Source organism: Callionymus lyra, chromosome 2 (genome assembly GCF_982586985.1).
Source record: "Callionymus lyra chromosome 2, fCalLyr1.hap1.1, whole genome shotgun sequence".
Lineage (NCBI taxonomy): Eukaryota > Metazoa > Chordata > Actinopteri > Syngnathiformes > Callionymidae > Callionymus > Callionymus lyra.
Window position 1 is genome coordinate 566620 of NC_141819.1, and position 22580 is coordinate 589199.

Genomic DNA, 22580 nt, shown 5'->3' on the forward strand with positions numbered 1-22580 from the left:
TTGCTGCGAAGAAACTGACATGAGCTTAGAGAGAAACTGCTGATTCACCATCACTCACACACACACACACACACACACACACACACACACACACACACACACACACTGACCTCTGAACCACTTGCTGTCATGCTTGATGCTACGAAGAGCAGGATTTTCTCCCAGCGATCGATAAATAACTGCGTCGATGGCCAGGAAGTCTGTGACGGTAGCAGTGAAGAGATTCCTGTCTGCAACACACACACACTTTATGTACACACTTTATACACACACACCTTTATGTACACACTTTATACACACACACCTTTATGTATACACTTTATACACACACACCTTTATGTACACACTTTATACACACACACCTTTATGTACACACTTTATACACACACACCTTTATGTATACACTTTATACACACACACCTTTATGTACACACTTTATACACACACACCTTTATGTATACACTTTATACACACACACCTTTATGTATACACTTTATACACACACACACTTTATGTACACACTTTATACACACACACCTTTATGTACACACTTTATACACACACACCTTTATGTATACACTTTATACACACACACCTTTATGTATACACTTTATACACACACACACTTTATGTACACACTTTATACACACACACACTTTATGTACACACTTTATACACACACACACTTTATGTACACACTTTAAACACACACACTTTATGTACACACATTATACACACACACACTTTATGTACACACTTTAAACACACACACACTTTATGTACACACTTTATACACACACACACTTTATGTACACACTTTAAACACACACACACTTTATGTACACACTTTATACACACACACACTTTATGTACACACTTTATACACACACACACTTTATGTACACACTTTAAACACACACACTTTATGTACACACTTTATACACACACACACTTTATGTACACACTTTAAACACACACACTTTATGTACACACTTTATACACACACACTTTATGTACACACTTTAAACACACACACACCTTTATGTACACACACACGTTTATGTACACTTTATACACACACACACCTTTATGTACACACACACCTTTATGTACACACACACGTTTATGTACACTTTATACACACACACACCTTCATGTACACACACATATATACACACACATTTATATACACACACACTTTATATACACACAAATATGTACACACACATATCTACACAAATACATTTATACACACACGTTTATATACACACATACTTTATATACACACACATATATACACGTATACAAAAACGTTTATATACACACACATTTATGTACACACATATATGTACACGCACATATGTACACACACATATGTCCACACGTATGTACACACGTTTATATACACACACATTTATGTACACACACATATGTACACACACATATTTACACACATATGTACACACATGTATACACAAATGTTTATATACACACACATTTATGTACACACACATATGTACACACACATGTACACACAGAGTCCTCCTTAGAACCATCAAGACCTGAACCACAGAGTCCTCCTTAGAACCATCAAGACCTGAACCACAGAGTCCTCCTTAGAACCATCAAGACCTGAACCACAGAGTCCTCCTTAGAACCATCAAGACCTGAACCACAGAGTCCTCCCTAGAACCATCAAGACCTGAACCACAGAGTCCTGCCTAGAACCATCAAGACCTGAACCACAAAGTCCTCCCTAGAACCATCAAGACCTGAACCACAGAGTCCTCCTTAGAACCATCAAGACCTGAACCACAGAGTCCTCCCTAGAACCATCAAGACCTGAACCACAGAGTCCTCCCTAGAACCATCAAGACCTGAACCACAGAGTCCTCCCTAGAACCATCAAGACCTGAACCACAGAGTCCTCCCTAGAACCATCAAGACCTGAACCACAGAGTCCTGCCTAGAAGCATCAAGACCTGAACCACAAAGTCCTCCCTAGAACCATCAAGACCTGAACCACAAAGTCCTCCCTAGAACCATCAATACCTGAACCACAGAGTCCTCCCTAGAACCATCAAGACCTGAACCACAGAGTCCTGCCTAGAACCATCAAGACCTGAACCACAGAGTCCTCCCTAGAACCATCAAGACCTGAACCACAGAGTCCTGCCTAGAACCATCAAGACCTGAACCACAGAGTCCTGCCTAGAACCATCAAGACCTGAACCACAAAGTCCTCCCTAGAACCATCAAGACCTGAACCACAAAGTCCTCCCTAGAACCATCAAGACCTGAACCACAGAGTCCTCCCTAGAACCATCAAGACCTGAACCACAGAGTCCTGCCTAGAACCATCAAGACCTGAACCACAGAGTCCTCCCTAGAACCATCAAGACCTGAACCACAGAGTCCTGCCTAGAACCATCAAGACCTGAACCACAGAGTCCTGCCTAGAACCATCAAGACCTGAACCACAAAGTCCTCCCTAGAACCATCAAGACCTGAACCACAGAGTCCTGCCTAGAACCATCAAGACCTGAACCACAGAGTCCTCCCTAGAACCATCAAGACCTGAACCACAGAGTCCTGCCTAGAACCATCAAGACCTGAACCACAAAGTCCTCCCTAGAACCATCAAGACCTGAACCACAGAGTCCTGCCTAGAACCATCAAGACCTGAACCACAGAGTCCTCCCTAGAACCATCAAGACCTGAACCACAGAGTCCTCCCTAGAACCATCAAGACCTGAACCACAGAGTCCTGCCTAGAAGCATCAAGACCTGAACCACAAAGTCCTCCCTAGAACCATCAAGACCTGAACCACAAAGTCCTCCCTAGAACCATCAAGACCTGAACCACAGAGTCCTCCCTAGAACCATCAAGACCTGAACCACAGAGTCCTCCCTAGAACCATCAAGACCTGAACCACAGAGTCCTGCCTAGAACCATCAAGACCTGAACCACAAAGTCCTCCCTAGAACCATCAAGACCTGAACCACAAAGTCCTCCTTAGAACCATCAAGACATGAACCACAGAGTCCTGCCTAGAACCATCAAGACCTGAACCACAGAGTCCTGCCTAGAACCATCAAGACCTGAACCACAAAGTCCTCCCTAGAACCATCAAGACCTGAACCACAGAGTCCTGCCTAGAACCATCAAGACCTGAACCACAGAGTCCTCCCTAGAACCATCAAGACCTGAACCACAGAGTCCTCCCTAGAACCATCAAGACCTGAACCACAGAGTCCTCCCTAGAACCATCAAGACCTGAACCACAGAGTCCTGCCTAGAACCATCAAGACCTGAACCACAGAGTCCTCCCTAGAACCATCAAGACCTGAACCACAGAGTCCTGCCTAGAACCATCAAGACCTGAGCCACAAAGTCCTCCCTAGAACCATCAAGACCTGAACCACACAGTCCTGCCTAGAACCATCAAGACCTGAACCACAGAGTCCTCCCTAGAACCTTCAAGACCTGAACCACAGAGTCCTGCCTAGAACCATCTGTTAGTCTGTGAGGAACTTGACATGAGGCCCTAGACCAGCAGTCAGTTCCTCAGGCTCTCCCTGGTCCACGACCTTCTCTTCAGACCAGAGAGGTCAAAGGTTCCCAAAAGACGACGATGTACAGCAGACGTCTGAAGTCTTTCTTCTGCGTGACGAACAACATCCACAGATGTGGCCTTGAAGATTCTAGTCCTGATGTTCAGGGACTCGCAGATCTCAAGGTGGACCTGGAGCCACAACATTCTGGTTCCGTGCTCCGGTCTCCGTCTTGACCCTCTTCCTCTGCAGGATCTGGTCCTGGATCAGCTGGTGCTTCTCCTGACCCGGTCGTAAGAGAAGACTCGGAGCAGCTCTGGAGAGCCAGACCTCAGTGAAGTTCTCATGAAGTCTCATGACATGGAGCAGGTTCTTCGTGTTGCCAAAAGGCTCTCGGGCAGAAGGTACCGCTGGCCATGAAAGTCTCGGGTCGCTCCGGGTCAGTCCATCATGTCCATCAGGGCAGAAGGAAAACCACGAGCCCACCTCCGCAGGTCCTGGACTCTGCTTGTGACTGCAGCTCAAGGTGGACCTGGGAAGGCGACTTAAGTTCCCGACAACAAGACCTAGAGTACCTGGAGTACCTAGAGTACCTACAGTACCCGGAGTACCTACAGTACCTGGAGTACATAGAGTACCTGGAGTACCTGGACTACCTGAAGTACCTGATGTTCCTGGAGTACCTGGAGTACTTAGAGTACCTGGAGTACCTGGAGTACCTAGAGTATCTGGAGTACCTGAAGTACCTGGAGTACCTGGAGTACCTAGAGTACCTGGAGTACCTAGAGTACCTGGAGAACCTAGAGTACCTGGAGTACCTAGAGTACCTGGAGTACCTAGAGTGCCTGGAGTACCTGAAGTACCTGATGTACCTGGAGTACCTAGAGTACCTGGAGTACCTAGAGTACCTAGAGAACCTGGAGTACCTGGAGTACCCAGAGTACCCAGAGTACCTAGAGTACCTGGAGTACCTGAAGTACCTGTAGTACCTAGAGTACCTGGAGTACCTAGAGTATCTGAAGTACCTGAAGTACCTGGAGTACCTAGAGTATCTAGAGTACCTGGAGTACATGGAGTACCTAAAGTACCTGGAGTACCTGAAGTACCTGTAGTACCTAAAGTACCTGGAGTACCTAGAGTATCTGAAGTAAGTAAGTAAGTAAGTAAGTAAGTAATATTTATTTATATAGCGCTTTTCGAGACCAGGGTCACAAAGCGCTTTAACAATCAAAACAATACTCAAAAAAGTACATCCTTTAAAGATCAAGATAATACTGAGAACAACACAGGAGTTCAAGAAATTCAAGGAAAAGCCTGAACAAATAGAAACGTCTTAAGATGTTTCTTAAAGGAGTCAGTAGATCATCAAACACAGATGTTTCTTGAAGGAGTCAGTAGATCATCAAACACAGATGTTTCTTGAAGGAGTCAGTAGATCATCAAACACAGATGTTTCTTGAAGGAGTCAGTAGATCATCAAACACAGATGTTTCTTGAAGGAGTCAGTAGATCATCAAACACAGATGTTTCTTGAAGGAGTCAGTAGATCATCAAACACACATGTTTCTTAAAGGAGTCAGTAGATCATCAAACACACATGTTTCTTAAAGGAGTCAGTAGATCATCAAACACACATGTTTCTTAAAGGAGTCAGTAGATCATCAAACACACATGTTTCTTGAAGGAGTCAGTAGATCATCAAACACAGATGTTTCTTGAAGGAGTCAGTAGATCATCAAACACAGATGTTTCTTGAAGGAGTCAGTAGATCATCAAACACAGATGTTTCTTGAAGGAGTCAGTAGATCATCAAACACAGATGTTTCTTGAAGGAGTCAGTAGATCATCAAACACACATGTTTCTTGAAGGAGTCAGTAGATCATCAAACACACATGTTTCTTAAAGGAGTCAGTAGATCATCAAACACAGATGTTTCTTGAAGGAGTCAGTAGATCATCAAACACAGATGTTTCTTGAAGGAGTCAGTAGATCATCAAACACACATGTTTCTTGAAGGAGTCAGTAGATCATCTAACACAGATGTTTCTTGAAGGAGTCAGTAGATCATCAAACACAGATGTTTCTTGAAGGACTCAGTAGATCATCAAACACAGATGTTTCTTAAAGGAGTCAGTAGATCATCAAACACAGATGTTTCTTGAAGGAGTCAGTAGATCATCAAACACAGATGTTTCTTGAAGGAGTCAGTAGATCATCAAACACACATGCTTCTTGAAGGAGTCAGTAGATCATCAAACACAGATGTTTCTTGAAGGAGTCAGTAGATCATCAAACACAGATGTTTCTTGAAGGAGTCAGTAGATCATCAAACACAGATGTTTCTTAAAGGAGTCAGTAGATCATCAAACACAGATGTTTCTTGAAGGAGTCAGTAGATCATCAAACACAGATGTTTCTTGAAGGAGTCAGTAGATCATCAAACACAGATGTTTCTTGAAGGAGTCAGTAGATCATCAAACACAGATGTTTCTTAAAGGAGTCAGTAGATCATCAAACACAGATGTTTCTTGAAGGAGTCAGTAGATCATCAAACACAGATGTTTCTTGAAGGAGTCAGTAGATCATCAAACACACATGTTTCTTGAAGGAGTCAGTAGATCATCAAACACAGATGTTTCTTGAAGGAGTCAGTAGATCATCAAACACAGATGTTTCTTGAAGGAGTCAGTAGATCATCAAACACAGATGTTTCTTGAAGGAGTCAGTAGATCATCAAACACAGATGTTTCTTAAAGGAGTCAGTAGATCATCAAGAGCAAAGAGAGAGGAAGATTGTTCCAAAGCTTAGGAGCAACAGCCTGAAAAGATTTCTCTCCTCTGGTCCTGAGCCGTGTGCGTGGAACCATAAGTAGATTCTGATCCACAGACCTCAGAGCCCGAGCTGGGGTGTAAGGCTGGATCAGATCAGTGATGTAAGGAGGAGCCTGACCATGAATAGATCTGAAAGTAAGAACCAGAATTTTAAAGTTGATCCTGAAAGAAACTGGAAGCCAGTGAAGAGTTTGAAGGAGAAATGTGAGTTCTTCTACTAGAGCGGCTCAGAGTTCTGAATCAACTGCAGACGAGACGATCCTTCTTGTTAAGACATGAAAACAAACTGTTACAATAGTCCAGACGAGAAGAAACAAACTCATGGATTATAAGATCCAGATCATGTTCCGACAACATTTTCCTAAGTTTACAGATTTTTCTCAGTTGAAGGAAACAGTTTCTGGTCAGTTTTCTTCAGTGTCGAACAAGAGACATGTCTTTATCAAATACAACACCCAGGTTTCTCAGGCTCAGTTTGACAGTCTGACTTAAGTCACCCAAGTACTGACTCAACCCTGGAATCTTATCATCAACAATCACCAGAGTTTCAGTTTTGTCCACATTAAGCTGTAAAGTGTTTTCACTCATTGTTTGATTTCTAGCAAACAATTGACTAAGTTCAGCCTCTGGAGCTCAGTTGGGTCAAAAGAGCAGTAGAGCTGGATGTCATCAGCAAAAATGTGATAAGAAACATCTGGAAATCTCTGAATGATTTTACCGAGGGGAATCAAGTACAGCAAAAACAATAAAGGACCCAGAACAGAACCTTGAGGGACTCCACACAACAGATCTGCCGATTCAGACCTCATTTGATTGGCAGATACACTAAAACTGCGCCCAGAAAGGTAAGATGAGAACCTTCTAACACAGACCCAGACAGTCTTCATCCCTCAGTCTTCTCAGCAGGATCTGGTTCAACTTTGTCAAAGGCTGACGACAGATCCAAGAGAACCAGAACATCATGATGTCACTGGACACTTTCAATAAAGCTGTCTCCGCAGAGTGATGTTTACGGAAGCCAGACTGAAACTTCTCATGGATGTCGCTCTGATCCAAGAACAAAGACAGCTGCTCGGACACCACCTTCTCCAAGATCTTGGACAAGAAAGGGAGCTTAGAAATAGGCCTGAAATTACTGAGGTCAGTTGGGTCTAAGCCTGGTTTTTTGAGCAGAGGCTCCACAATGGCATGTTTAAATGCGTTGGGAAAAACCCCTGTGGAAAGGGAGAGGTTCACCATATTGGTAACCCAGGGGCCAATTACATCAAATACTTTGATAAAAAGCCTACAAGGAAGGACGTCATCTGAGCAAGAGGAGGGTTTCATCTTGTTCACTAGTGCTGAAATATCACCCAAAGATACAGCAGTGAAGGATGACCAAGAGGAGGAGATGGGCTCAGAGACAGTAGTGGTTCCCAACAAAGGGGGAGAGATTTTCTCTTTGATCAATTTAATTTTGTCAATGAAAAATCTCAACAATGCATTGCTGTCAGCTTCACAGAAGACAGACGTGATTTGAGGAGCAGGAGACACGAGAGAATTAATCGTGTCAAACAAAACTTTGGGGTTTTTCCTATTTGCTGCTACCAGTTTTCTGATGTAATCAGATCTAGCAGTTTCCACCATCTCATTGTAAGAAGTCAACAGATCCCTGAGGTGAAGTCTGTGCACCTCAAGTTTAGTAGACTTCCAGAGATACTCAGTCTTTCGACAAAGTCTCTTCAGACTCAGGAGATCTTCATTTGTCCAAGGGCACCGTTTTTTCTGAATTTTCAAGTTCGATTTAACAGGTTTGATCCAGTATTTCAACACAATGATCAGTGAAACAGTGAATCAAACTGTCCACGTCTGGACAGTCATCAAAGGAAAGAGAGTCAAACATAGAAAAACTGTCTGCAGTATCGGCTGAGATGACACGCCTCTGAGACCTAACTTTCAAAGGCTTAGGTTCAGGGATGAAGTCCAGGTTGAACAAGACAAGAGAATGATCACTCAGATGGACACCATGTACAGATACATTAGAAATGTTCAGGCCAAGAGTAAAAACTAAGTCTAAAATGTGGCCTTTTTGATGAGTGGGTTCAGAAACATGTTGCTCAAAATTAAAGGCTTCAGTTAAAGTTAAAAGTTCTTTAGCAGAACAAGATGTGACGTCATCAACATGAAGATTAAAGTCTCAAGAATAAGAACAGATTTGAATAATGGAAGATAAGAAGTCACTGAAGTCAAGAACACTGAAGGACCAGGCGGACGGTAGATTGACACACAATAGAAAGGTCTTGTAGAACCAAGATCATCTGAGACTCAAAAGAAGTGAATTCCTGTGTTTGAATCACTTTGCAAGAACAACTCTCCCTAAAAACTGTAGCAAGACCTCCTCCATGACCAGAGAGGCGAGGCTTCCCCAGAACAGCGCTCCCTACTGGACAGAGTTCGTTCAGATGAATAAACTCTTCCTCTCTCTGCCAAGTCTCAGAAAGACATAATAAATCCAAATGAACTCTTGTGAAAAGATCATTAAGAATAAAGGATTTATTAGTAATGGAGCGAACATTAAGAAGTCCTACGTTCAGCACCGATGACGTCACTGATGACATCACTGATGACATCACTGATGACATCACTGACGACGTCACTGACAGCAGAGCGGGATCTTTTGAAGAGAACATGTCACGTGACTGACAGCTGTCACTCACGTTCAAGTCCGTAGTAAAAGCCGAATTAAAGAGAGGAAATGAAAAAATCTTCCCACCTTTCGTTGAGGTCTGGACAGACGGCAGCGCTGATGTGTCGTCACACACAGTGAGAGGAATGTCGATCAAACATCGATGACGTCCGATGACGTCAGAGTTGTTCCGAGCGATCGCGACTGCACGTCTCATCCTGACCTGAACTCCAGACCGACTCCATCGCTTGTGGAAATCGCCCGAGAGATCAAACGATATTCCACAGAGTCCGAGTCGATGAGAAGCGGAGCCGGAAACATATTCACTGGACGTTGATAACGGTTGTGATTATAATCCTCCATCGACTCTCTGATGTTGAGAAGAGCATCGCGATCATAGATCATAGATGCTTGAGACATATCTTTAGTGATATGAGCATAATATCCGGACAAGTAGTCGTTAAAACGACTGTTTTTGGCAATTATTGCAGGAGCTCACGTTTCAAGCAGCCGATCAAAGGCTCACCGGAACCGGAAGAAAGTACCTGAAGTACCTGGAGTACCTGGACTACCTGGAGTACCTAGAGTACCTGGAGTACCTAGAGTTCCTGGAGTACCTAGAGTATCTGGAGTACCTAGAGTACCTAAAGTACCTGGAGTACCTGGACTACCTGGAGTACCTAGAGTACCTGGAGAACCTAGAGTACCTTGAGTACCTACAGTACCTTGAGGACCTAGAGTACCTGGAGTACCTAGAGTATCTGGAGTACCTAGAGTACCTGGAGTACCTACAGTACCTGGAGTACATAGAGTACCTGGAGTACCTGGACTACCTGAAGTACCTGAAGTACCTGATGTTCCTGGAGTACCTGGAGTACCTAGAGTACCTGGATTACCTGGAGTACCTAGAGTACCTGGAGTACCTAGAGTATCTGAAGTACCTGGAGTACCTGGAGTACATAGAGTACCTGGAGTACCTAGAGTACCTGAAGTACCTGGAGTACCTAGAGTATCTAGAGTACCTGGAGTACCTGAAGTACCTGTAGTACCTAGAGTACCTAGAGTACCTAGAGTATCTGAAGTACCTGAAGTACCTAGAGTACCTGGAGTACCTAGATACCTAGAGTACCTAGAGTACACACTCAAACACACACAGATACACACACACAGATAGACAAACACTCAAATACACACAGATACACTCACACAGACACACACTCAAACACACACAGACACACACTTAAACACACACATAGACACACACTCAAACAAACACAGATAAACTCACACAGACACACATTCAAATACACACAGATACACTCACAAAATCACACATTCAAACACAAACTCAAACACACACAGACACACACACACACACAAACATACACACAGACACTCAAACACACACACAGACACACACTCAAACACACACAGATACACACACTCAAACACACACAGATACACACACACAGACACACACTCAATATTGTAATGACACACTAACATACTTGTGCGACTGAATCACTTCAACACAACTTTACCTGCGAACAGAGCCACGTTAGCATGTCGGGGGTCGTAGGGACACCTGGCCATCCCACTGACGGGGTCTCCCTGCATCTCCAGAGAGTCTCCCTGTGGGAAGCATTCACAGACGCACAACAGTCGACATGAAGACGCACAACAGTCGACATGAAGACGCACAACAGTCGACATGAACATCCTCTGGTGCTCATTATAAAGCAGCTTGTCTGCACAACACACTCAGTGTTGATCCTTCATCATCATTTAGACCATTTGTAATGTTGTGACACATTTATAATGTTGTGACACATTTGTAATGTTGTGACACATTTGTAATGTCATGACACATTTGTAATGTTGTGACACATTTGTAATGTCATGACACATTTGTAATGTTGTGACACATTTGTAATGTCATGACACATTTGTAATGTTGTGACACATTTGTAATGTTGTGACACATTTGTAATGTTGTGACACATTTGTAATGTCATGACACATTTGTAATGTTGTGACACATTTGTAATGTCATGACACATTTGTAATGTTGTGACACATTTGTAATGTTGTGACACATTTGTAATGTTGTGACACATTTATAATGTTGTGACACATTTGTAATGTTGTGACACATTTATAATGTTGTGACACATTTGTAATGTTGTGACACATTTGTAATGTCATGACACATTTGTAATGTTGTGACACATTTGTAATGTTGTGACACATTTGTAATGTTGTGATACATTTGTAATGTCATGACACATTTGTAATGTTGTGACACATTTGTAATGTTATGACACATTTGTAATGTTGTAACACATTTGTAATGTCATGACACATTTTTAATGTTGTGACACATTTGTAATGTCATGACACATTTGTAATGTTGTGACACATTTATAATGTCATGACAAATTTTTAATGTTGTGACACAATTTTAATGTTGTGACACATTTGTAATGTTGTGACACATTTGTAATGTTGTGACACATTTGTAATGTTGTGACACATTTGTAATGTTGTGACACACATGAAATGTTGTGACACATTTGTAATGTTGTGACACACATGAAATGTTGTGACACATTTGTAATGTTGTGACACACATGAAATGTTGTGACACATTTGTAATGTTGTGACACATTTTTAATGTTGTGAGACATTTGTAATGTTGTGACACATTTGTAATGTCATGACACATTTGTAATGTTGTGACACATTTGTAATGTTGTGAGACATTTGTAATGTCATGACACATTTGTAATGTTGCGACACATTTGTAATGTTGTGACACACATGGAATGTTGTGACACATTTGTAATGTTGTGACACATTTGTAATGTTGTGACACACATGACATGTTGTGACACACATGACATGTTGTGACACATTTGTAATGTTGTGACACACATGAAATGTTGTGACAGACATGAAATGTTGTGACACATTTGTAATGTTGTGACACACATGACATGTTGTGACACATTTGTAATGTTGTGACACATTTGTAATGTTGTGACACATTTGTAATGTTGTGACACATTTGTAATGTCATGACACATTTGTAATGTTGTGACACATTTATAATGTCATGACACATTTGTAATGTTGTGACACATTTGTAATGTTGTGACACATTTGTAATGTTGTGACACATTTATAATGTCATGACACATTTGTAATGTTGTGACACGTTTGTAATGTTGTGACACATTTATAATGTTGTGACACATTTGTAATGTCATGACACATTTGTAATGTTGTGACACATTTGTAATGTTGTGACACATTTGTAATGTTGTGACACATTTATAATGTCATGACACATTTGTAATGTCATGACACATTTGTAATGTTGTGACACATTTGTAATGTTGTGACACATTTGTAATGTTGTGACACATTTGTAATGTTGTGACACATTTGTAATGTTGTGACACATTTATAATGTCATGACACATTTGTAATGTTGTGAGACATTTGTAATGTTGTGACACATTTGTAATGTTGTGACACATTTGTAATGTCATGACACATTTGTAATGTTGTGACACATTTGTAATGTTGTGACACATTTGTAATGTTGTGACACATTTGTAATGTTGTGACACGTTTGTAATGTTGTGACACGTTTGTAATGTCATGACACATTTGTAATGTTGTGACACGTTTGTAATGTTGTGACACGTTTGTAATGTCATGACACATTTGTAATGTTGTGACACATTTGTAATGTCATGACACATTTGTAATGTTGTGACACATTTGTAATGTTGTGACACGTTTGTAATGTTGTGACACATTTGTAATGTTGTGACACATTTGTAATGTTGTGACACATTTGTAATGTTGTGACACGTTTGTAATGTTGTGACACGTTTGTAATGTTGTGACACGTTTGTAATGTTGTGACACATTTGTAATGTTGTGACACATTTGTAATGTTGTGACACATTTGTAATGTTGTGACACATTTGTAATGTTGTGACACGTTTGTAATGTTGTGACACGTTTGTAATGTTGTGACACATTTGTAATGTTGTGACACATTTGTAATGTTGTGACACATTTGTAATGTTGTGACACGTTTGTAATGTTGTGACACGTTTGTAATGTTGTGACACATTTGTAATGTTGTGACACGTTTGTAATGTTGTGACACATTTGTAATGTTGTGACACGTTTGTAATGTTGTGACACGTTTGTAATGTTGTGACACATTTGTAATGTTGTGACACGTTTGTAATGTTGTGACACATTTGTAATGTTGTGACACATTTGTAATGTTGTGACACGTTTGTAATGTTGTGACACATTTGTAATGTTGTGACACATTTGTAATGTTGTGACACGTTTGTAATGTTGTGACACATTTGTAATGTTGTGACACATTTGTAATGTTGTGACACGTTTGTAATGTTGTGACACATTTGTAATGTTGTGACACATTTGTAATGTTGTGACACATTTGTAATGTTGTGACACGTTTGTAATGTTGTGACACGTTTGTAATGTTGTGACACGTTTGTAATGTTGTGACACGTTTGTAATGTTGTGACACGTTTGTAATGTTGTGACACGTTTGTAATGTTGTGACACATTTGTAATGTTGTGACACATTTGTAATGTTGTGACACGTTTGTAATGTTGTGACACGTTTGTAATGTTGTGACACGTTTGTAATGTTGTGACACGTTTGTAATGTTGTGACACGTTTGTAATGTTGTGACACGTTTGTAATGTTGTGACACGTTTGTAATGTTGTGACACATTTGTAATGTTGTGACACATTTGTAATGTTATGACACGTTTGTAATGTTGTGACACATTTGTAATGTTGTGACACATTTGTAATGTCACGTGTGTCGTCATCATCTCACGTGAACATAGATCATTGAAGGTTCACGTGGTCGTCATAGTAACCATGTCTGCCTCAGATGATGGTTCACGAACGTGAAGGTACTTCCTGTCATGTGACTCACAAACAATCATATCTACAGATGATGAGGATCAGCACCTCCAAGTCCAGCTTCCAATGATTTCATGGATTTATCTTCAAAAGCAACATTTTTACCATTGTTACACATTTGTAATGTCATGCCTCGTGTGTGTGTGTGTGTGTGTGTGTGTGTGTGTGTGTGTGTGTGTGTGTGTGTGTGTGTGTGTGATACTCACAGTGTAGTTTGCACACAGTGGGTTGAAGGCGTTGGTTCCACACACGAACAAACCGCCTCGTCTGCTGAGCAACACCTTCATGAAGTTCCTGCATTCATCCTGCACACACACACACACACACACACACACACACACACACACACACACACACACACACACACACACACACACACACACACACACACACACATAAACACACACACACACACATATAAACACACACATAAACACACATATAAACACACACATAAACACACACATAAACACACACATAAACACACACATAAACACACACATAAACACAAACATAAACACACACATAAACACACACATAAACACACATATAAACACAAACATAAACACACACATAAACACACACATAAACACACACATAAACACACACATAAACACACATATAAACACACAAATAAACACAAACATAAACACACACATAAACACAAACATAAACACACACATAAACACACACATAAACACAAACATAAACACAAACATAAACACACATATAAACACACACGCACGCATGCGCACACACATAAATCATCATCATCATCTTCATTTTCATCTTCATCTTCATCTTCATCATCATTATCATCTTCATCATCATCTTCATCATCTTCATCTTCATCATCATTATCATCTTCATCATCATCATCATCTTTATCTTCATCATCATCATCATCTTTTTCATCATCTTCATCAAAGTCTTCGTCATCTTCGTCATCATCATCTTCATCATCATCATCTTCATCTTCATCTTCATCACCTTCATCTTCATCATCATCATCTTCATCTTTATCATCCTCATCACCTTCATCTTCATCATCATAATCATCATCTTCATCATCATCATCTTCATCACCTTCATCTTCATCATCATCATCTTCATCTTTATCATCCTCATCATCTTCATCATCATCATCTTCATCATCTTCATCACCTTCATCTTCATCATCATCATCTTCATCTTTATCATCCTCATCATCTTCATCATCATCATCTTCATCACCTTCATCTTCATCATCATCATCTTTATCATCCTCATCATCTTCATCATCTTTATCATCTTCATCATCTTCATCATCATCATCATTATCATCTTCATCACCATCATCATAATCTTCATCTTTTTCATCATCTTCATCAAAGTCTTCGTCATCTTCGTCATCATCATCTTCATCATCTTCATCATCATCATCTTCATCTTCATCTTCATCACCTTCATCTTCATCATCATCATCTTCATCTTTATCATCCTCATCATCTTCATCACCTTCATCTTCATCATCATCATCATCATCTTCATCATCATTATCATCTTCATCGTCGTTCTTCATCATCATCATCATCATCTTCATCATCTTAATCTTCATCATCATCATCATCTTCATCATCATCTTCATCATCATCATCTTCATCATCATCATCTTCATCTTTTTCATCATCTTTATCAAAGTCTTCGTCATCTTCGTCATCATCATCTTCATCATCTTCATCATCATCATCGTTGTGTTAGTATGTTTTGTTAGTATGTTACGTCAGTATGTTCTGTTAGTATGTTTTGTTAGTATGTTACGTCAGTATGTTCTGTTAGTATGTTTTGTTAGTATGTTTTGTTAGTATGTTCTGTTAGTATGTTCTGTTAGTATGTTACGTCAGTATGTTCTGTTAGTATGTTTTGTTAGTATGTTCTGTTAGTATGTTCTGTTAGTATGTTACGTCAGTATGTTCTTCAGTATGTTTTGTTAGTATGTTACGTCAGTATGTTCTGTTAGTATGTTTTGTTAGTATGTTCTGTTAGTATGTTCTGTTAGTATGTTACGTCAGTATGTTCTTCAGTATGTTTTGTTAGTATGTTACGTCAGTATGTTCTGTTAGTATGTTTTGTTAGTATGTTACGTCAGTATGTTCTTCAGTATGTTTTGTTAGTATGTTACGTCAGTATGTTCTGTTAGTATGTTCTGTTAGTATGTTACGTCAGTATGTTCTTCAGTATGTTTTGTTAGTATGTTACGTCAGTATGTTCTGTCAGTATGTTTTGTTAGTATGTTACGTCAGTATGTTCTGTCAGTATGTTTTGTTAGTATGTTACGTCAGTATGTTCTGTCAGTATGTTTTGTTAGTATGTTATGTCAGTATGTTCTGTTAGTATGTTACGTCAGTATGTTCTGTTAGTATGTTTTGTTAGTATGTTACGTCAGTATGTTCTGTTAGTATGTTTTGTTAGTATGTTACGTCAGTATGTTCTGTTAGTATGTTTTGTTAGTATGTTACGTCAGTATGTTCTGTTAGTATGTTTTGTTAGTATGTTACGTCAGTATGTTCTGTTAGTATGTTTTGTTAGTATGTTACGTCAGTATGTTCTGTTAGTATGTTTTGTTAGTATGTTGCGTCAGTATGTTCTGTCAGTATGTTTTGTTAGTATGTTACGTCAGTATGTTCTGTTAGTATGTTTTGTTAGTATGTTACGTCAGTATGTTCTGTCAGTATGTCTTGTTAGTATGTTACATCAGTATGTTCTGTTAGTATGTTTTGTTAGTATGTTACGTCAGTATGTTCTGTCAGTATGTTTTGTTAGTATGTTACGTCAGTATGTTTTGTTAGTAGGTTACGTCAGTATGTTCTGTTAGTATGTTTTGTTAGTAGGTTACGTTAGTATGTTCTGTTAGTATGTTTTGTTAGTATGTTACGTCAGTATGTTTTGTTAGTAGGTTACGTCAGTATGTTTTGTTAGTAGGTTACGTTAGTATGTTCTGTTAGTATGTTTTGTTAGTATGTTACGTCAGTATGTTTTGTTAGTAGGTTACGTTAGTATGTTCTGTTAGTATGTTTTGTTAGTATGTTACGTCAGTATGTTTTGTTAGTATGTTACGTCAGTATGTTCTGTTAGTATGTTCTGTTAGTATGTTTTGTTAGTATGTTTTGTTAGTATGTTACGTCAGTATGTCTGTTAGTATGTTTTGTTAGTATGTTACGTCAGTATGTTCTGTTAGTATGTTACGTCAGTATGTTTTGTTAGTAGGTTACGTTAGTATGTTCTGTTAGTATGTTTTGTTAGTATGTTACGTCAGTATGTTTTGTTAGTAGGTTACGTTAGTATGTTCTGTTAGTATGTTTTGTTAGTATGTTACGTCAGTATGTTCTGTTAGTATGTTCTGTTAGTATGTTTTGTTAGTATGTTGTGTTAGTATGTTACGTCAGTATGTTCTGTTAGTATGTTTTGTTAGTATGTTACGTCAGTATGTTCTGTTAGTATGTTACGTCAGTATGTTCTGTTAGTATGTTTTGTTAGTAGGTTACGTTAGTATGTTCTGTTAGTATGTTTTGTTAGTATGTTACGTCAGTATGTTTTGTTAGTATGTTACGTCAGTATGTTCTGTTAGTATGTTTTGTTAGTAGGTTACGTTAGTATGTTCTGTTAGTATGTTTTGTTAGTATGTTACGTCAGTATGTTTTGTTAGAATGTTACGTCAGTATGTTCTGTTAGTACGTTTTGTTAGTATGTTACGTCAGTATGTTTTGTTAGTATGTTACGTCAGTATGTTCTGTTAGTATGTTTTGTTAGTATGTTTTGTTAGTATGTTTTGTTAGTATGTTTTGTTAGTATGTTACATCAGTATGTTTTGTTAGTATGTTACGTCAGTATGTTTTGTTAGTATGTTACGTCAGTATATTCTGTTAGTATGTTACGTCAGTATGTTCTGTTAGTATGTTTTGTTAGTATGTTACGTCAGTATGTTCTGTTAGTATGTTTTGTTAGTATGTTACGTCAGTATGTTCTGTTAGTATGTTAGAATGACTTTAGGAAGAAGAAAGTCAAGAAAGAAATCTTCTCACCGCGTGTTTTCCTTTCATCCTGCAGATCTTGATGTCATTTTTGTTCGACTCCCACGTTCTTTTCTGCACAAGATCAATAATCAAAAGGTTTAAAGTCACACTTCAGAGTCAAGAGTCTCACTTTGCTGTAGAACATCTCGTCTCCTGCGACGATGTCCAGCTCCACACGGAAGAGATCGTCCCTGCAGAGAATGTAGTGATGACTCAGCAGATAAATTGATGACTCATGTTAGGTAGTGATGACTCATCAGATGTATTGATGACTCATCAGATGTATTGATGACTCATCAGATGTATTGATGACTCATCAGATGTATTGATGACTCATCAGATGTACTGATGACTCATCAGATGTATTGATGACTCATCAGACTCATCAGATGTATTGATGACTCATCAGATGTACTGATGACTCATCAGATGTATTGATGACTCATCAGATGTATTGATGAGTCATCAGATGTACTGATGACTCATCAGATGTATTGATGACTCATCTGATGTATTGATGACTCATCTGATGTATTGATGACTCATCAGATGTATTGATGACTCATCAGATGTATTGATGACTCATCAGATGTATTGATGACTCATCAGATGTACTGATGACTCATCAGATGTACTGATGACTCATCAGATGTATTGATGACTCATCAGATGTATTGATGACTCATCAGATGTATTGATGACTCATCAGATGTACTGATGACTCATCAGATGTACTGATGACTCATCAGATGTATTGATGACTCATCAGATGTATTGATGACTCATCAGATGTATTGATGACTCATCAGATGTATTGATGACTCATCAGATGTATTGATGACTCATCAGATGTATTGATGACTCATCAGATGTATTGATGACTCATCAGATGTACTGATGACTCATCAGATGTACTGATGACTCATCAGATGTATTGATGACTCATCAGATGTATTGATGACTCATCAGATGTATTGATGACTCATCAGATGTATTGATGACTCATCTGATGTATTGATGACTCATCAGATGTATTGATGACTCATCAGATGTATTGATGACTCATCAGATGTATTGATGACTCATCAGATGTATTGATGACTCATCAGATGTATTGATGACTCATCAGATGTACTGATGACTCATCAGATGTACTGATGACTCATCAGATGTATTGATGACTCATCAGATGTATTGATGACTCATCAGATGTATTGATGACTCATCAGATGTACTGATGACTCATCAGATGTACTGATGACTCATCAGATGTATTGATGACTCATCAGATGTATTGATGACTCATCAGATGTATTGATGACTCATCTGATGTACTGATGACTCATCAGATGTATTGATGACTCATCAGATGTATTGATGACTCATCAGATGTATTGATGACTCATCAGATGTATTGATGACTCATCAGATGTATTGATGACTCATCAGATGTACTGATGACTCATCAGATGTACTGATGACTCATCAGATGTATTGATGACTCATCAGATGTATTGATGACTCATCAGATGTATTGATGACTCATCAGATGTATTGATGACTCATCTGATGTATTGATGACTCATCAGATGTATTGATGACTCATCAGATGTATTGATGACTCATCAGATGTATTGATGACTCATCAGATGTATTGATGACTCATCAGATGTATTGATGACTCATCAGATGTATTGATGACTCATCTGATGTATTGATGACTCATTAGATGTATTGATGACTCATCAGATGTATTGATGACTCATCAGATGTATTGATGACTCATCTGATGTATTGATGACTCATCAGATGTATTGATGACTCATCAGATGTATTGATGACTCATCTGATGTATTGATGACTCATCAGATGTATTGATGACTCATCAGATGTATTGATGACTCATCTGATGTATTGATGACTCATCAGATGTATTGATGACTCATCTGATGTATTGATGACTCATCAGATGTATTGATGACTCATCAGATGTATTGATGACTCATCAGATGTATTGATGACTCATCAGATGTATTGATGACTCATCTGATGTATTGATGACTCATCAGATGTATTGATGACTCATCAGATGTATTGATGACTCATCAGATGTATTGATGACTCATCAGATGTATTGATGACTCATCAGATGTATTGATGACTCATCAGATGTATTGATGACTCATCTGATGTATTGATGACTCATTAGATGTATTGATGACTCATCAGATGTATTGATGACTCATCAGATGTATTGATGACTCATCTGATGTATTGATGACTCATCAGATGTATTGATGACTCATCTGATGTATTGATGACTCATCAGATGTATTGATGACTCATCTGATGTATTGATGACTCATCAGATGTATTGATGACTCATCAGATGTATTGATGACTCATCAGATGTATTGATGACTCATCTGATGTACTGATGACTCATCTGATGTACTGATGACTCATCAGATGTATTGATGACTCATCAGATGTATTGATGACTCATCTGATGTACTGATGACTCATCAGATGTATTGATGACTCATCAGATGTATTGATGACTCATCTGATGTATTGATGACTCATCTGATGTATTGATGACTCATCAGATGTATTGATGACTCATCAGATGTATTGATGACTCATCTGATGTATTGATGACTCATCAGATGTATTGATGACTCATCTGATGTATTGATGACTCATCAGATGTATTGATGACTCATCTGATGTATTGATGACTCATCAGATGTATTGATGACTCATCTGATGTATTGATGACTCATCTGATGTATTGATGACTCATCAGATGTATTGATGACTCATCAGATGTATTGATGACTCATCTGATGTATTGATGACTCATCTGATGTATTGATGACTCATCAGATGTATTGATGACTCATCAGATGTATTGATGACTCATCAGATGTATTGATGACTCATCAGATGTATTGATGACTCATCAGATGTACTGATGACTCATCAGATGTATTGATGACTCATCTGATGTATTGATGACTCATCAGATGTATTGATGACTCATGTGATGTATTGATGACTCATCAGATGTATTGATGACTCATCTGATGTATTGATGACTCATCAGATGTACTGATGACTCATCAGATGTATTGATGACTCATCAGATGTATTGATGACTCATCAGATGTATTGATGACTCATCAGATGTATTGATGACTCATCAGATGTACTGATGACTCATCAGATGTATTGATGACTCATCTGATGTATTGATGACTCATCTGATGTATTGATGACTCATCAGATGTATTGATGACTCATCTGATGTATTGATGACTCATCAGATGTATTGATGACTCATCAGATGTATTGATGACTCATCAGATGTACTGATGACTCATCAGATGTATTGATGACTCATCTGATGTATTGATGACTCATCTGATGTATTGATGACTCATCTGATGTATTGATGACTCATCTGATGTGTTGATGACTCATCAGATGTACTGATGACTCATCTGATGTATTGATGACTCATCTGATGTATTGATGACTCATCAGATGTATTGATGACTCATCTGATTTATTGATGACTCATCAGGTTCAAACACATCATTTGACTCGTTCATCTCAGGTGAACCATGAGTCACAGATGTTTAAACACAAGATGTTTTACAGTGATGTGCGAGCGAGCTGCTCTCAGCAGAAGAATGTTCATGAAGGGATGTGAGGAGCTCAGACTACAGTAGCCTCTGTGTGAGAACTTCACCCGTCATTAGAACCTTTGGACCATTAATACACACTTGATGGATTTACCAGCAGGAACGTCTGAGGTCTGGGTCACTTCCTGGACCTCACGTCTCTCCTGGACCAGAACCAGATGTTGGGTTTTATGGCTTTTTAGCCTTAATTAATTTCTCAGTCGCTGCAGGAGTCTTAGGGAGTCGGTTCTGCATCCAACGTTCATCTTCCAACGTTCATGTGATGCAGCGAGGACTTCTAAATTCTAGTTCTGGTCCCTGAACTGAAACATGTTTGTGGTTCTGGTTCTGGTTCTTGATCTTCTCACAGCAACACAAAGGTATCATCAGCAGAACATCTGGACCTGGTACCTGGCTCCGATGTACAGGGTCCGGTTGACCTGCAGGACGCTCTGGATGTGCAGAGGTTCTTGTCTGAGCCACGTCCGGTGAGGTCGCCCCAGAAACACGGCGTAGCGTCGGGTCACTGTGGAGCATCAAGAAGAATCTTTTCATACCACGATGTTGCTGCTTCTCCTCCACACGACGACTGTTGGTCCAGACGTTCAAGTGAACGTTTAGGACGAGATGTTCATTGATGGAGAAAAACCTCGAAGATCAATCGATCGAACGTCTCGTGAGAAAAGAATGATTTTCGAAAACAAACAACATTTTGTTTCTGGATCGACTTTATCTCTCAAATAATGTCAGTGATAAATATATTTACTGTTCCTACCACTGTATTCTACTGTTC

At 39.2% G+C, this 22580-nt stretch overlaps 1 protein-coding gene across 1 annotated transcript in view; it reads right to left on the reverse strand.

The window, feature by feature from the left end:
• Positions 1–22580, reverse strand: part of sema6bb (sema domain, transmembrane domain (TM), and cytoplasmic domain, (semaphorin) 6Bb) — a 135134-nt gene that overhangs the window by 59269 nt on the left and 53285 nt on the right. The window contains exons 4-9 of the mRNA XM_087783170.1: positions 22199–22313; positions 18229–18289; positions 18108–18170; positions 14253–14351; positions 10595–10685; positions 111–230 (exon numbers count right to left, since the gene is read on the reverse strand). Coding sequence (XP_087639296.1) covers positions 111–230; positions 10595–10685; positions 14253–14351; positions 18108–18170; positions 18229–18289; positions 22199–22313 — 549 coding nt within the window. The remainder of the gene's footprint in view (positions 1–110; positions 231–10594; positions 10686–14252; positions 14352–18107; positions 18171–18228; positions 18290–22198; positions 22314–22580) is intronic.